The sequence below is a fragment of the Hermetia illucens genome, chromosome 2, assembly GCF_905115235.1.
Source record: "Hermetia illucens chromosome 2, iHerIll2.2.curated.20191125, whole genome shotgun sequence".
NCBI classification, from domain to species: domain Eukaryota; kingdom Metazoa; phylum Arthropoda; class Insecta; order Diptera; family Stratiomyidae; genus Hermetia; species Hermetia illucens.
In genome coordinates, this window is record NC_051850.1 from 32,322,889 (window position 1) to 32,339,801 (window position 16,913).

General features: G+C 43.0%; 1 protein-coding gene across 3 annotated transcripts in view; it reads right to left on the reverse strand.

The window, feature by feature from the left end:
* Positions 1-16,913, reverse strand: part of LOC119650028 (phospholipase B1, membrane-associated) — a 46,851-nt gene that overhangs the window by 3,450 nt on the left and 26,488 nt on the right. For all 3 annotated transcript variants that reach the window (XM_038052507.1, XM_038052505.1, XM_038052506.1), the window contains 4 exons: positions 12,422-12,673; positions 12,030-12,364; positions 3,416-3,875; positions 3,198-3,324 (listed from right to left, as the gene is read on the reverse strand). In XM_038052507.1, the coding sequence (XP_037908435.1) occupies positions 3,198-3,324; positions 3,416-3,875; positions 12,030-12,364; positions 12,422-12,628 (1,129 nt within the window). In that variant the 5' untranslated portion in view covers positions 12,629-12,673. The remainder of the gene's footprint in view (positions 1-3,197; positions 3,325-3,415; positions 3,876-12,029; positions 12,365-12,421; positions 12,674-16,913) is intronic.

The window sequence follows — 16,913 nt, forward strand, 5'->3', positions numbered from 1 at the left end:
CAACGAAATTGATAACACTGACTTGGCTGACCCTAATCAATGTACGAGGCCAGATAAAAGCAGCAGGATCACTCTCGAAACTATTGACCATCAACAACGGTCTAGGACAAGGGATGCCCCATCATGCGTCTTCTTTAACCTGGCCTTGGAGAAAGTTATTCGCAATGCAGACGTAAATGCGAGAGGCACCATTCTCTTCAAGTTCACCCAACTACGCTGACGATATTGATGTTATGAGAAGAACAACCCGAGATGTGCAATCTACCTTCATCCAGCAGCAGGCGGCGCGAGATCTCGGGCTGCACATTAATGAAGACAAGACGAGCTACATGGTGGCAACGCCAGCGCCAAAAACGAAAGAACGAACAGCATCGAATCCCATTGGTCAAACGAAAGCAATAAACATAGGAGACTACAACTTTGAAATCGTTGAAAATTTCTCCTATCTAGGGTGGAAAATCACAACTGATAACGCGGTTGTTGGCAGCCAACGGAGCTCACACAAACTGGTTCACTCGCAACGTCTCACCATAGAGTCAAAGTTTTTACTGTACAACACTATAATCTTGCCAGTCCTCATATATTCCTCGGATACCTGTGTCCTTAGCAAGAAAACTACGAACTCGAGAGAAGAGTCCTCCGAAGAATTTTTGGCCCCTTACATGAGAATTCCGTAACTTACATAACGACGAAATCTATAAGCGATACCACGACCATCTAGTTGTGGATAAAATCCGGCTCAGAGGGTTGCGGTTGGCGGGTCACCTAATCCGTATGGATGAGGATGATTCAGACCGGAAAGTCTATAAGGGCAATATCTATGGTAGAAAAGGAAGACCATGTAGACCCTGCTTGAGATGGAGCGATGGCATAAGTCAGGATGCCAGACAGCTTTTGTGAATATCGAATTGATGAACTTCGGCGCAAACCCGGGATGTCTGGGGTTGCTTAATAAGGTAGACCTAGACCAGATACCGGTTGTAGCGCCGTTAATGGTGATGATAGGCAATAACATAGAGCATAGTCCTACCAAGTTTCGTGGAAACCGGTCAAAGTTATCGCTTCTGTACAAATTCAAGGCTTTGAATGTCAGTCATCACCCGAAAGTGGATATTCTCAGATAATATATGCATGTATTATGTACTAGGTACCAATGAGAGAAATGTCTTTCATACCTCAAACGTCCAGCTTCCGGTTTCCAGACTTGTTTACTCTACTTACAATTATGAACCATCCAGCTTTTATTAAGAAACTTTTGACCAATTCAGTTTTTGGTATTATCTGGTCGATGCCAATAATTTGATGAGTGAGGTGTCCTCTTCTTTTTTACAATAATGAAACAATTTTTTTCTATTTGAAAAGTTTAAGTAGATATTTGTGTCTGAATAATTTTTGAATACCGTTTTAATTTATTCCTGTTCTTCGCAAATGTGAGTTACAGGCAAAAATTTTCAAGAAGGACAATTAGGCATCGACCTCAAGGAACTCTCTTCACGATGGGAGTATTTTTTGACTTGTAAGGAGCTCCTACGATCCTACGATTGAAAAGTGCTTGCGAGTAGAATACTTGTAGAATGTTATCAGTGGGCCCAAATGAAACTTTTCAGTTGGAGTCAGTGATGTCTTCCACATTCCCCCAGCATTAACTGTATGGAGCAATAAGTCCGCGGACTGACATATGTCAACCTTTAGAAGTTTCCATGTATAATATGATAATAATGTGTTGACAGATTTCAAAATTTCAGTCGCTTGAATGGCATCACTTTTACTAATATTGGAAACATGGGCAAAAAGAAGTTTTGTGTGAAAATTGTTTTTTAATGGGAAAAAGTACTGTGTGATGTTGAGTTTTCAGGATGGCCCAGGGATCTCAGAGAACATCGACGAAATTCACCGCATTGGTTTAAATAGTCGGAAAGTGAAAGTGCGTGAGATAGGTGCCTTCTTGAAGATGTGTGATAATGAAGAAGACGGTTCAGTAAAGTCCAAAAGTATCCCGAAGCGATGGAAGGGGCAACAAATATCAAAACTGATCCTGAAAACTATCGTGCAGTTCCAGAATAATCGTCACATTATTCCAGTGATTGAAGAATGAGATAAATAAAAAAAAAAACATTAACAATCTTTTTAAGGTTTTGTGTAAACACAAAACCTTATTAAAATGGGTTTACTATCTGTCTGTCTGTCTGTCCGTCTGTCTGTCTGTCCGTCACACGCATTTTTCTCGGAGACGGTTATAGCGATTGACACCAAATTTGGTAGAAAGGTGGGAACTGTGAACGCTCACGCATACGTCGTCCTTTTACGTCGAATTTAAGGGGGAGTCCCCATACATGCAAAAGGAGGGTGTAAAATTTTTTTTCATCAAATATAGTCATGTGGAGTATCAAATTAAAGGTCTCGATTAGTACTTTTCAAAGCCGATCTTAGTTGTAACATTCGTTGGAAGGGTGGAGAGCGCGGGGGGTTGAAAGTGATCACTTCTTTAACGGGGCCATTCTCAGAAACTAATCAACCGAAAAATCTGAAAAAAATCAGGAGACTGCCACTATATGGTGCCTGGGCTCCGAAATACCTTCCATGCCGATATCTGTTTAAATAAAGTTAATAATAGTATATTACTACAATTTTTTGTAATTGGTTACAAACCCCCCTTAAGTTCATCCTACTACCATGAAATTTGCAGTGATATAGGCTATAATATAGAGCATGATCTTACCAAGTTTGGTGGAAATCGCACTATTTCTAACAAAGTTATAATACCTCAAATTTGTTGCTTCTTTGAAAATTGAAGACTATGAATGTCAATATCACCCGAAAGTGGATACTCTCACATAATATATGAATATATTACGTGCTAGGTACTAAGAAATACACAAAACCTTTCGTACCTGAAGCGTCCAGCTTCCGGTTTCCCGACTTGTTTAAATCCTGTTCTGGTTGGATATTCATAATTTAAACATCTTTTTGAAACTGTGCGAAATCCAGAAAATTGAAGGGAAAACACATTTATATATGCATTTTGCTTACCGTGAGAAGTCGAGGATTTTACAGAAATTGCCTTAAATAAAAACTAGATAGCACCAATCGCGGTCTGATAAAATTTTATAATTTTTTTCGAAATAATTACATTTCTATGATTACTTGGATTCATTCGAATTTCTTACAAATATCTATTATTGTTAAATTAAACTTACCACGAGCATGTCCTTTTTGGCTCAGGTGAAAACAATCTACCGCCATATATCGATAATCTGTCAGATTATTCGGAGTGGTCGGAAACAGAATGCGTTTCGTGAATGCTTGATAGTTTACTGTGAAATCCTAGACGTTTCAAACCAAATAATTAGAAAGCGCAAATTGTTGGTCCCATTCAATCATAACAACTTGCAACAATGTCCCTAACAATACTCACCTCTTTATTATGAAACTCTTCTCGATTGATGATCTTCGCATCCAGTTTCTTCCAGTCCTCGATAACCTTTAGAAACTCCTTTCGACGTTTCTGTACTTTGGATCCAAAAAAGCATGGACACTCAAAATGCAGTCCAGCGAAGCATTCAGGTGAAAGGCCTTTAAGTTCTATAAGGATTTTCATGCTAGGAGCAGGTACAACGTTGACTATTAATCTAGGAATATTGTCACGAAGTGTCCTTAGAGTTGTCAGCAAATCCTTTTCGTGGCGCTGTAGAATAACCCGCGAATCACTTTGGTAACACATATCTAAGCAAAAATCGTTAGCACCAATTAAGATGGTTACAAGTTTCCAGTGGTGTGTCATGTTAACTTTGGGGTCGGACTGTAGGCGTTTTATAAGGATACGCGCTTCGTACGGTATGTCACGTGACATGGCACCTAGTTCAGCAACATTGAATCTGTTGAAGAAATTAAAAAAATGTCAGAGTAATTGCAATTTCATTCTTTTGGTAGATCTAAACTGGAGTTTCGATCATGTAGGATTTTTCCGGTTTTGGATGCTCTTGGTCACTTTGGATTTCCCAGCAACTTTAAATAGGTCGACAAAAAGGTGGTGATACAAAATTAAAGGTAATTGGTATGTAAAATGAAATTAAAATTAAATTTATTTTCTATATAATATGTAATCAAGTCGATGCCACCACCACCAGCAGTGTTAAGGCTTAAAAATACCCCTTATGGGATAAAAATCCCTCTGCAGTAGTTATGACTCTTGGTATCACCTTCAAATTTGCGTTCTCGAAGTTGTTTTCTAAAATGAGGAAGCAGGTGGAAGTCGGTGGGGCTATGTCTGGAGAATGAGGTGGATGTCCGGACAGTTGAAAGTAGTCATTGTAACTTCGGCTTTTTGCATAGGGGCTTTGTTCTAATCAAAGAGGATTCCAATTCGCAGTTTTACTTACCTTCTGTTAGGGTAATCAATCATAATGAGATGACTCCTGTAAAACTAGAAACTTTAAATCTCTTCGGTGTTGGTAAAGATGGCTTGTTCCAAACCATTGATATTGAACAAAGTTTGTCTTTTTCTTTGACATTTGGAGTACTTGGATTTTGTGTACCCTGCAAATCTGCTTCATGCTACACATTAAGGTCAGGGTGGCAACATCAGTTAAAAAGCACGCTCACTCCTTTTGGGATATTCAAACGGAATTAGATCTTTTTGAAATACTGCAATAGTTAGAGGCTTAAAAATAGACTGAAGTCGACTTTGATACTGATCAGCTCAGAAAATAGCGTGAGTTACCTTAGAGAGTTAATAGGAAAAGCTTCATATTGCAACAGAATAAAATCGTCGAAATTACGGCAGCTAAACGCACTGTAGAGTTGCTACCAAGGCAGGTACGTGAAGGTAGTTCCTCTGCGAAGCATAACCGCTTTTATAGAAGAAACGAATAAAATTTTGCGGGGTCTGAATCGTAGCGGCAGCTTGAGGGAAAGTCCTCAAGACCACAACTCTCTTACCCAACAGCTGGAGGTTCCTTTGAAGTCGTCAAAGGAAGTTATAAAAGTCTCACCTTCATCACTGCAACTTCTTCATCTTATTGAGCAGTACCTCGTGGCTGTGATCCTTTCGTGTCTGGTTCATAGGCTCCTGTGTTGGGGTTTTTCCGTAAGAAGGCTAAATTTTTCTCAATTTATCATAGATAGTGAACATGGGGCTACCATATAATAACTATTGCGAGTAGATTCCGCGTCTGTCAAGGTCAACGGGATGCAGACTGCGTTGCAGGCGGACAGCTAAAGAGGGCATCCCCCGCTCGTTCCGCGAGCTTTAGGGAACCCATTGCCTCTAAAACTTGACTAGCGATAATTCACTTAGGAGTCAGATCACGCCCTGTCCGCTGACAGGTCTCCCGTATCGGCTGTATCACCGCCTGCAAGATGTTGACATACCCTGGAAAACTGGCGATTTGGATATGCTGTCCTCATCTGGGAAAACTTTCGCTTGACCTTAACGACTAATTTTTTATTCGTTGATGAGAAATTCAGTTTCATAACCTTGCAAGGCATCGCCCATCTTTCACTCCGCCTTTATTGAAAATTTTCCCTGTAGTTCAGCATCCATTGGAGATGTTTGAAGTCCTCTTGGTAACAGGTCCAAAATATTGCAATGGCCGTAAAGCCTCGCTGTCCAATATTTAGATTTTTGGAACTTGTCAATGTACTTTATATTGAGGACAAGTTGAAGGATATGAAAGAGATTTGTCTATTGTGGACAAGTTGAGGACATGATTGAGATTTTTTGACCAAGAACGATCTCAGTAATTGCCCTGGTTTTGTGGAGTCGTGGGGAAACCTCTAACAAAGACCGATTGATCAAAATGGGAAGGTCACGTAGAAAGGAGGTATGATAGGGAAGAAATAGTTCGGGTTGAGTGAGCTTCAGAAAATGTAATGCACAGTGTAAGGAAAATAGGGTAAGATAACGACTGGAGAGAGCTTTCCAACTGCTTATTATAAGGGTCATGTGTGGGTACTTAGACGAAAAGTATTCCTGAAGGAAAATCATGCCATCTATAATTTCAAATGCAATGCTATCATGCGGTTGGGGAGAATGTCATTGCTGGATCAGTATGTAATTCGTGATGGGCTCGTTTGACTTGAAGACATCCGTAGCGGTTATTGTGTTGAACGCATTGTTAAAAACTTGCGTGACTTGGTATTGATGATAACCCGTTGGTTAAAATTGATCGAAAATTGATAGAAAATGTTCATAAGATCGGTTGAAATAGTAATGGCTTGATATACTAAGCAAGGACCCCAGCTCGGCTCCAATAAAATTAAACGTACGATCGACAAAAGCGCGAATATAGTCCAGACGAGATGATCTTGTTCCTCAAATTTATGAAAAAGCAGGGAGTGGTCAACGGATTTATACTTGTAAAGCGGGCTCGTGTCAAATTATAGAGTGAGAAAAAATAAAGATAATAACTTAAGAGTATTGGAAAACCGATGTTATGAAATCACAGAAGGAGCCTGGGACAGGATGGAATTTAAAACGACGACAACGACAACAGAATAACGATTTGCGCATTTTCTCAAGGAATGTGCGTTCCCTGTACAGACCGAATGCTGCTCCGCAGCTAGCGTATACCTTGTCCTAATATAGGTATGATGTAACAGCGTTGAAAGATATACGCCAGACAGGGATCGGTTTCCTGGAGAAGAACCACTACACAATATATTATAGCGGCCATCCAGTAAACCATGTGTTCGGAGTAGGTTTCTTAGTCAGCAATAATGTGAAACCTGTTGTTATCGGCTTTGGAAATATAAGCGAAAGGTTATGCACTCTGCGTTTGCGAGGCAAATTTAGAAATGTGAGTCTCATTGATATTCATGCGCCTACAGAGGAGACTGTAGAGTCGGAGAAGTATGCCTTCTACGAGGCAGTAGAACGAACTCTCGGAGCTCGTTCCAGATATGATATCAAATTCATACTTGGGGATTTTAACAGCCAAAGACAGAGTTTACATCAAAATACAAATGATAACGGACTGCGGATTATTCAACCTGGTTTGCGCGGAAAACGGTCCACCAACATACGTGGGGCCTTTTCAGACGGGATGATTTTCAACCAAATTGACCATAAACTGATCGAACGCCGCCACCTCTCAATCAATATAGACTAGAATCACTATCTCGTTGGCATTGCGCTCCGAGCACGAATAACAACACCACCCAGAATCCCCTCTGACAATCAGGTGAGAGTTAACACTGAAGCCATCCACAACACAGCCTTCCGCAACACCTATAAGAGGGAAATGGATGCCGCAATAACCGCAGTCAACAGAGATCCTGGAGATGAAGCATCAACAAATGATCTTCACAATCACCTGAAGAACGTTATCGTAAACACGACCTCAAACATACTTGGCCCCAGCCGTAAAAAGAGTCGGAGTGGTTTGAAGATGATTGCAAGCTAGCAACGGAACGGAAGAATGCTGCATACCCGTCGAGCGGAGAAGCGACTTCACAGACCGAAAAAGGAAGCCTGGCAGAACCAACAGGTCTGTGAGCTCGAAAGTACAGGGAAGAATCGCACCAGGCGCGGAAGTTTTACCAAAAAGTCAGCAGGGTGAATCCTTTCACACCTCGATGTTAATTATGCTGCAACAAAGAGGAAAATCCGACTTCAGACAGAATGGGCATATTGGAGCGATGGGTTGAGTACTTTGATGAACTACTGAACAACCAGAACATCGGCGAGTTGGAGGTCCTCCCAACTGAAGACGACAGACATATATTAACAAGCTGTTGGAATATGGACATCAGTTGCATCATCTCTTCATCGGCTTTAAAGTCGCTTATGATAGCATAGCCAGGGTAAAACTGTACACGGCCATAGGAGAATTCGGTATCCCGACGAAATTGATAAGACTGACTAGGCTGACCCTGACTAATGTGCGAGGCCAGATAAAATTAGCAGGATCACTTTCAAGGCCATTCTGTGTCCTCCCTATTATGCGTCTTCGTTAACCTGGCCCGCGAGAAAGTGATCCGTGATGCTGAGGTAAAGAGGTATGATCCTCTTTAAGTCAACTACTGGCCTATGCTGACGATATCGACATCATGGGAAGAACCACCTGAGACGTACAAACTGCCTTCATCCAGATCGAGCAGGCGGCATTCGACGTGAGATCTTGGGCTGCACATCAATGAAGGCAAGACAAAGTATATGGTGGCAACGTCGGCACCAAAACCAACCAACCAACATCATCAAACCGCATTAGTCAAACGGGAAGAATAAAGATAGGAGAATACAACTTCGAGACCGTTGATAATTTCTCCTATCTTGGGTCGAAAATCACAACCGATAACAGTTACGATTGTGAAATCCGCGCACGGTTGTTGGCAGCCAACAGAGCCTTTTTCAGCTTACAAAGACTGTTCCGCTCGAAACGTCTCACCATAGGGTCAAAGCTCTTACTGTAGAAGACAATGATCTTGCCAGTTCTCATGTATTCCTCGAAGACTTGGGTTCTTAGCAAGAAAAATTGCGAACTCTTGGCCGCGTTCGAGAGGAGAATCCTCCGACGAATTTTCGGTCCCTTACAAGAGTATGGACGATTCCGTAGCCTACATAACGACGAAATCGATGAGCGATACTTTAGCCGACTCGACTAGTGCCAGTAATTGTGCAATGCATTAATTCAATTTATTTTCAAATAAATTTCGAATGTGGTTAACCCTGCTGCGCCACATCATTGGGTTGGAAAAAGATCGACTAATACTTGCTGAACTCGCTCTGGCTTCGACGACTCCTGGAGAGCACCCAGGCGGTCCTCGCGTGCATCTCCGGTTTTTTGGAGGCGCTGGCCGCTGCGGCTGATAAGGTGCATGGGGTGCACGTGCGTCCCACGATAGCGGCCGTTCAGCAGCCTTCAGAAGAAATAGGCGAGCTGAAGCACCAAATCGCCGCTCTTGTGGCCTGTATGGCGGAAATGAGGGCGACGCTGGACAGGCTTGGCGGTCTACCGCCTGAAAGGGCGATCGGGTAGCAAGTCGTCAGGGCAGCCTACGGACCCAAGCATTTATTGGTACCATCGTAGATTCGGCGAAAAAGCTTCCAGATGTACGCTCTCGTGTAGATTCGTGCCTATCTCAAAAAACTAGGTCCGTGGGGGATCCTGGCGACGGACATCTAGAACGCAGCGCCACGTCGCCTAGCAATTTATGACCCTTTCAGCAGGCGCAGTTATCTTGCTAATACTGGTGCGGAGGTTTCGGTTCTTTCCGTACCCCGGCACCACCAGCTCCCACAATCTTTGAAACTTGCGGCAGCAAATTCCTCGCGCATTAACACATACGGTTACAGGCAAGTGGACGTGGCGATTCATCCTGGCGGATGTCAGCTTGCCTTTTAGGCGCAGACTTCTTGTGTCACTATGGGTTGCTAGTGGACTTGCAGAAGAGGTCCCTTATAGACTCCACAACCAATCTTAACCCGTCAGGCAGAATCTCATCTCACCCTACCAACAACGATCTTTTCGTACTTTTGGAGGGCATTACTGACTCTCGTGTTCGGGCACTCCTTCAAGAGTTCAGCCAGATTACTACCGAATGTAGCCTCTCTAAACCAGTGTGTTAACCTTGCTGCGCCACAATACCATGACCGTCAGGTTGTGGATAAAATCTGGCCCAATAGGTTACGGTGAGCGGGTCACTTAATCCATATGGATGAGGATGATCCAGCCCGGAAATTCTATAAGGGCAATATCTACAGGCAGACCCTGCCTGAAATGGAGCGATGGGGTAGGTTAGGACACCAGACAGCTTTTAGGGAAATTGAATTGGTGAACCTCGGCGCAAAACCGGGATGTCTGGAGTTCCTTATTAAGGCAGGCCTAGACCGGATACAGGTTGTTGGCATCGAGCCTTTTTCGACCGAAAGCTCGGAGTTGGCTTTATCTTTTGACTGTTAGAGATATTACTGTTCGCGGTGTTATTTTCTCTTACACAACTAATAGTTCAACAATTGTTTGTGCCTTCCCGAGTGGGACAATGGGTCTCGCCCTCTTTTCAAAAGAGGTACGGGTAGGAGATCGTTGTAAACTTGGACTTCTTGCAAAGGGATTTATATTAGAACCGCTCTCCTAAAAATAATGGCCATTGCCTATTGAGTTGTTGTAGTTAACTACTAGTATCCTAGGGGATATTACCTTCTAATTCTGAACTCCTCGGCGACATGGATAATTAAGTAAACACAGGCTTGGGATCTGGTTGAACATCGGAATCTTAATCAGGGAAGTTGGACTTTGATATATATTACAAGATTCACATATTTGCATGGGGTAATTAGTCGTGTCCGGATAGCTGAGTGGTTAGAGCGCAAGGCTGTCGTACGGAAGGTCGCGGTTCAAATCTCGCTGGTGGCAGAGGGATTTGTATCGTGATTTGACGTCGGATACCAGTCGACTCAACTGTGAATGAGTACCTGAGTCAAATCAGGGTAATAATCTCGGGCGAGCGCAATGCTGACCACATTGTCTCCTACAGTCTACTGTAGTGTACCGTTACGGTCTTGAATGAAGTGCTCTAACACACTTCAAGGCCCTGATCCAATATGGATTGTTGTGCCAACGATTATTATTATTATTAATTAGCCGATTTATTGCTGACTGACACTACTGAACGGGAGAAAGAGTAAAGAAGAAGACTTGTATAGGTCAATAGAAAATTATCTTTTAAGGAGGTTATTCTGGTATCATTATGTTAATAGGTGAAAAGAGTCACCGCCTAAGTTCCTTAGAGTTTTGCAGCTGAGTCTGTTTGGAGCACGATTTACGATGCCGCATTCGCCTTTTTTATAATAGAGCATTCTACCAAAGTTCTGACTTGGTAGCCGTTCCGTTGTGACTTGGATAAAGCTACCCCTTGTCTATTAATTTTAGACTCAACTACAAGTAGCAGATGAAAATCTAATCTCTCAGGTGGACTGGAATTTCTTGGAAAAAGGATGGAGGCAGCCCTAAAAATAATTTTACTAGTAGTCAGTGGGTGGCTGGCGATCTCACCCTAAAACCGATTGTTGAATACTGGAGGGCTACGTGCAGTTTAGATATACATATCTAAGGATAAGCTAGTAAGCTAGATTTTTGCTTTAACAAGAAGAATTTCAGGCTAGGTCTGAAGGGCGTGGGTAAATGGGACACATTGCTTTTGAAGGCCTCCACTCTATAATATCTAAAGATCTCTTTAAATAAATGATTGCTTGTAATTAATCGTTCTATCAAAGACTATTTATTACCACTCGTGATCATGTAAAAGATAGTTTCGAATCAAGTTCTAATAAAGTTCTGTGGATGTTGCAATTATGAACAATTGCATGCATTTCATCTCCGGTAACGTGAATTTCAAGAATGTTTAGAATAAACTATTCGACGCAGCTGCATAGCGTCCTAGCATAGTAAAACGAGTTTCAGAATGCCGTGGAGTTCTTGAATTTTTCGCTATTTCTATTTCTAGTAATTTGCTCAAAGCAGCACATGGTCTCGCTTAATGAACTTGAATCTATTCCTAGAATGTGCAGTGGTTAACAGTAATTGTGTAGTATGGGATAATGAGTCGATGATGCTGATAAAACAGGGTTACGAGCCATTTTATTAGTGGAGTTTTTAAATCGGGGATGGTAATTAAAAGTGGGTTCACTATAACAATCCTAACTGGAAAAAAATCAATTCCAAGTCTGAAAAAATAGAAGATACAGGCTCGCTGTTGATATTTATTTATGATAATCGGTGTAATTTTAAGCCTATCGTCCTTGTTTTTTCACAGCATCTCTGTGCATAGGTACTAATTATAAATTACGATAATTTGTGGTTTTTCAAAAATTTATGGCTTCTAGAAATGGTTATTGAAATTTAACTGAGCAATTAATATTAATTTTCTTACCATCCTAACAATAACTGCTTTGGAAAATACAAACACATAAAACGGCCGATTACGGGTATCAACCGCATATAAAATATAATTTTTATAGACAAACTTTACTTACCACTAATTGCTCGTATAAAGTGTTAATTAGATAACAATGCGATAACCACACTCACCTTGATAGCCTCTGAATGGAAAGCCCATCACTCAGTGCATATCCATATAAGTTTGGGTTGAACTCCTTCAATATATTTGGTAAAGTCAAAAAAGTCCTCCAATTCTCCTGTCCACCAATAGACCATGATATTCCTCTATTTTCAGTCGTTACATGTAAAAGATTCGTTGACATAGCTCCATTCGCGGCAGTTAGTGAATCACCCATGCCTGCGACTATATCTATATCGCCAGGACGAACCATATGGACGGAAGTTGGAGGCGTGGGACTACGTCGTCCTGGTCCTTTTACATCACAAAAGAATGGCGTTGATGGGGAGAATTGTTTCTGGAGCTTCTATTATGTCAATGAAGGGTATTAAGGCTGTGGATGAGAAGTTTCGAGAGAACTTACCCCCATTTTTCGAAGTAATTGAAAGTTTCGGTCGCTGTTACCACTGCGGCCTGCAAAGTTGAGGAAGAGCTGGCGGAACTGTCTGTTTAGCCCGATAGCTTTGTCATTGTCGAGTATTGTGCGTTGCGTTACAGAACTTTGAAGGAAGACTAGTATTGATAGGATGACTAGAATAGAAAATGGTGGTGGTCGTCGGTATGCTAGCATGATTGCGTGTAATTCATTGAAGTTGTTTTATATTCCCCTGAATATCTGGAAATGTAAAAAAAAATATATGTTTAGGATAGCTTACCCAATTTTACATAATTCTAAAATCAAATAATCTTTTTGTCTTGCTTAAGGTAAACCAGAAACGGTGTCTCAAGTTTGACAAGTGTGACGAATTTTTATGTACGAATATTTGGGTACACGTTGATACCATTTCAGCATTGCTCGTAGTTAGTTAGTTTAATTGAGTGAAGGGAGCTGCGACCCCATGCACTCAGGCTTTTGCTAGGCCCTTTGTACCTCTCGCCGACGGCGTTCGCAGGCTTTCGCGAATCTAAGAACATTCTCTTCGCTGAAGAAAACCTTACCAAGGTATTTTCGTCTGAGGGCTGAGAAGGCTGTGCAGCTGCATACGAACTGCAGGGCCGTCTCTGCTTCTTCCTCGCATTGGCTGCATATGGCCTAGACCACCACTCCGATTGAAATTGGTACTCAGAGGTGGCGGCGAGGAAGATGGGGCGGCAACCCTATCGGCCAAACCAAAACCAAGTGGCCGAGGAGAACCTCCATAGTGGTGGCACCGGGAGATGTTTTAATCACTTTGGTTAGCCGGCCGTGATTCAGTAGGCGAATGCTCCAAAGGCCTAATTAGGGCGATCAGACCCGAGTCTGCACGGGGACTCATCTGAAGTGGCAAATTGGTCACGAAACCTTACCAGGGGTATACTGGTACCATGGGAACCGGGAAAGCCCTTGGACTCACATACTTCGGGAGAACTCCTGTTGTATGTGAGGACAGCTCAGTTATTTGCGGTTGGCCCCCCTAGTGGGAGTTTCATGGTGGTTGTGGTTATGCTCAAGCGAGAAGAGACCTTCGGGCCTCGACGTGGTGTTGCGTTTCAACACGGGTGCCGTACTCGTTAGTTCGGTAGAGATTTAGGTAGGTCTTGAATCCACCAGTATGAATGGTAAGCCCTACACTTGGTATAGACTGGTGCCGTTGTTGCTTGTCACAGCGGGGCTCTGATTGTGGTCACAAAATCAATCCGTGTCTTAAGAAGACCGTGGGATTAAGTCGTCCAGACAGGTACCCACGTAAAACCCTCAAGGACTCACTGCCCATTACTAGGAACCATAGCAGAGGAAAGACAACCTCTCATTATGGGCAACACCTAAGACATCCTGCCTCAATGGACTTCTGTTTCGACCAGTATGTGGATCTTTCTCTCCTTTCTGTGACCAACTAGTTTATAGCGGATCGATTCCATCCTGTCTTGCTTCGTTACAAATCGCCGCGAATGAGACATAATTGAAGGCTCCTGCGATGTCTGTAAATGCGCCAAAGGCGTTTGCTTTATAGGACATTGCCTTCTCAATTTTTGCCGTGAGTTTATGGAGTGCTGCCTCCGAATTCCGACAGCTTGCTTCGAAAGCTTCTCTCATGCTGGAGGTGTTTATCTAGGTTGTTTTCTCAATTCCGATCGTAACTCGGGTGCTCAGCTCTGCTTTGTACGTCGCCCAGTCTGTATTACGTGGATTCCGAAATGGAGTAGATGGAGGTGGATAAATGCCCATTACGAAATCAATGCGCCTGTGATCCGAGAGCGTGATATCGTTTAATACTCTCTACTCTCCGACAAGGGTTGCAATGTCAGGGGATGCCACTGTGATATCGATGACCTGTTGAAAGAAAGTGGGTTCATTCAAGATCCATCCATCGGCAGCGATAGTCTTGCCTGCAAATGAAGACTTAGTCGTTGTCGGCCGAGCCTTCTTTGCAGCCATTTGCGCCAAAAAGTTGGGATCGTCGGAAGACTGCTGCAGCTTTGGTTTGCCCTTAGCCGCAGGTGATTCAGACGATCATTTCCCTTCAACACTGGCATAACCTGGAGGTTGCGTTTTGTACGAAGGCGGTTTGTCCGGAGGCAGTTTGTCCGGAGGCGGTTTGCCCGAAGGTGGTTTGCCCGAAGGCGGTTTGCCCGCAGGCGGTTTGCTCAAAGGGTTTTCGTTAGGAGGCTGTTCGCTGCCCGAAGACAGATGCCTACCCTCAGGTAGGACTCTAGCTTCAGTAGGTGACACCGATTGGAGTCCGGTGTCTGGAGTGGATCTTCATTGAAGAGCTCAGGGTTGCCTCTTCACTGAGGGTTGGATCGTCATGATCAAAGCGCTGTTGGACTCTTTCGTTTTCATTGTTCAAATTTTTAGTTTCTTCATAGTTGGCTGCCATGGCCTACCGATGGAAATAAGAGAAGGCTAGCTGAAATTTGACGTCTAACTTCTAATTTCAATTTGATACTGATATTTTATAGTAGTAATTTCACATGAAAAAATCAATTTTAAGTTATTATATTTCTGTTAATAGTAATAGCATTTCCATTAAACGTTATACTATAATGCTCCATATTATGCCTACTATTACTGCAAAATATTAAGTTTCCAGGTCGAATTTAAGGTAGTTTCTTATTTCTCACCCTGCTGCTGGAATGATAGTTATAGTTGCTTTTATGAGGATGTTTCCTGACGTTCCATTACCATCATCTTTGTTGAGAAGTTAATCTTTATTGCGTTATAAAATGGTGGAAATGGCGTGCTTTTCCTACCTGAAATTTTTTCATGCATCTCCCAGACGTATCACGCCCTTCCTTCTAGGTATGTTCGAATGGGCAAGAGCATCGAAAGCGTCGATTAATTTGTATATCTAGGAAGCGTGTATCTAGGATGGTGGCGGACGTACAGTTATTTAAACATCAAGATCAATTTCAGACTGCTCTGTGGTTGTGTTTTTTCTTTGTTGCTATATGAGAGTAGCACATGGAAAGCCAACTCCATTGTTACCGAGAAGCTCCAAGCCTTTGTCAACATCTGTCTCCGTTGTATCTTCGGAGTACGCTGGGCTGATACTATTTCAAACAAAAAAATTGCTCCGCGCTTAGGCTTGTCATTCGTACACGATTTTATCGGAAGACGGAAGTAACAGTTGATAGGTTATATATTAAGGAGGGGTGACAATTGCATTGCTGGCTGTACCATGCAGCGGAATCCACTCTCCCAAGAAAGCCGAAGGGTGGATCATCACGAGGGCACTTGGCGTAGAACAGTAGAGAAGAAGTTCAGGGATCTCAGGAAATGGCGAGGGAGCTGAAACGCATTTTAAGTAACCGCAAATCATTGCACATAGGTGTGGTTCACGTGCTATCTCCTACGAAGGGATACATGGCAACCACATAAATTGTTTGAAATAATGAAAACACCCTGTTTTTCCTAGTGCTATTGATTTTCTTTGCATATACCAATATTTCGGAATAAATTTCGAATGTTGCTCAGTAGTCTACTGGCGTTTAAATCCCAGGAGTTTGCCTAACTCCGAGAAAAGGTTGGACTCAAATTGCATTCCCTGGTCAGTAATGATCACTGCAGGGACACCAAAGCGAGGGATCCACTCTCGTCAGAGGACTTCGGCACAAGATTGCGCCGTAATGTCCTTCAGAAGTATTGCCTCAGGCCACCGCGTAAACCTGTCCATGATTGTGAGGCAATACCTGAAACCGTGCGAGTATCACAAAGGGCCTACTATGTCGAAGTGTAAGGTGTGGAACCGCTTGGTAGAGCTTTCTTACATGCCTGGTGACCTCACACTTCTGGCACGCGATGCACTCTCTGGCCCAGGAGTTGATGTCCTTATTCATGGAGGGCCAGAAATATTTCTCGGTGACTAACCGATTTGTCGTCCTGATGCCTGGATGCGCTACGTCGTGAACCGCGTGGAACACTTCCTTGTAAAAAGTGACTGGAATGTATGGCCGGAGTCCCTTTTCCGAGTATTTGCAGTAGAGAGAGAGGTTCGAGCCGAAGATGGATAACTCCCGTAATTTATATTTTGGCTTGGATTTGAGGCTCAGAAGCACTGCGTCATCCTCCTGCGCCTTGACGATAGCCGAGAAGTCGAGTGAGGCGGGGACCTCTTTAGACCACACGATCTCTCGTGTCTTCTTTGTTTTGAGGTCAGACAAGTACGCATTCAAAACGGACTGGTGTTGGGCGGCCTTGGGCAGGAAAAGACGATAGAAGTTTAGCATGCCCAGGAACCTTCGCAACTCCTTCACAGTTTTCGTACGCGGGAAGGTTGTGATCGCTTGCACCTTGTCTGGGTCGGGCTGTATTCCTTCAGGGGAAATGAGGTGGCCGAGGAATTTCACCTGTGTCTGGAGAAACTTGTTAGGCACACTAAATGATGGTTCCTTCAGTTTTAAGTTACAGGTGGAATACCCCATACCCCCACCGAAAC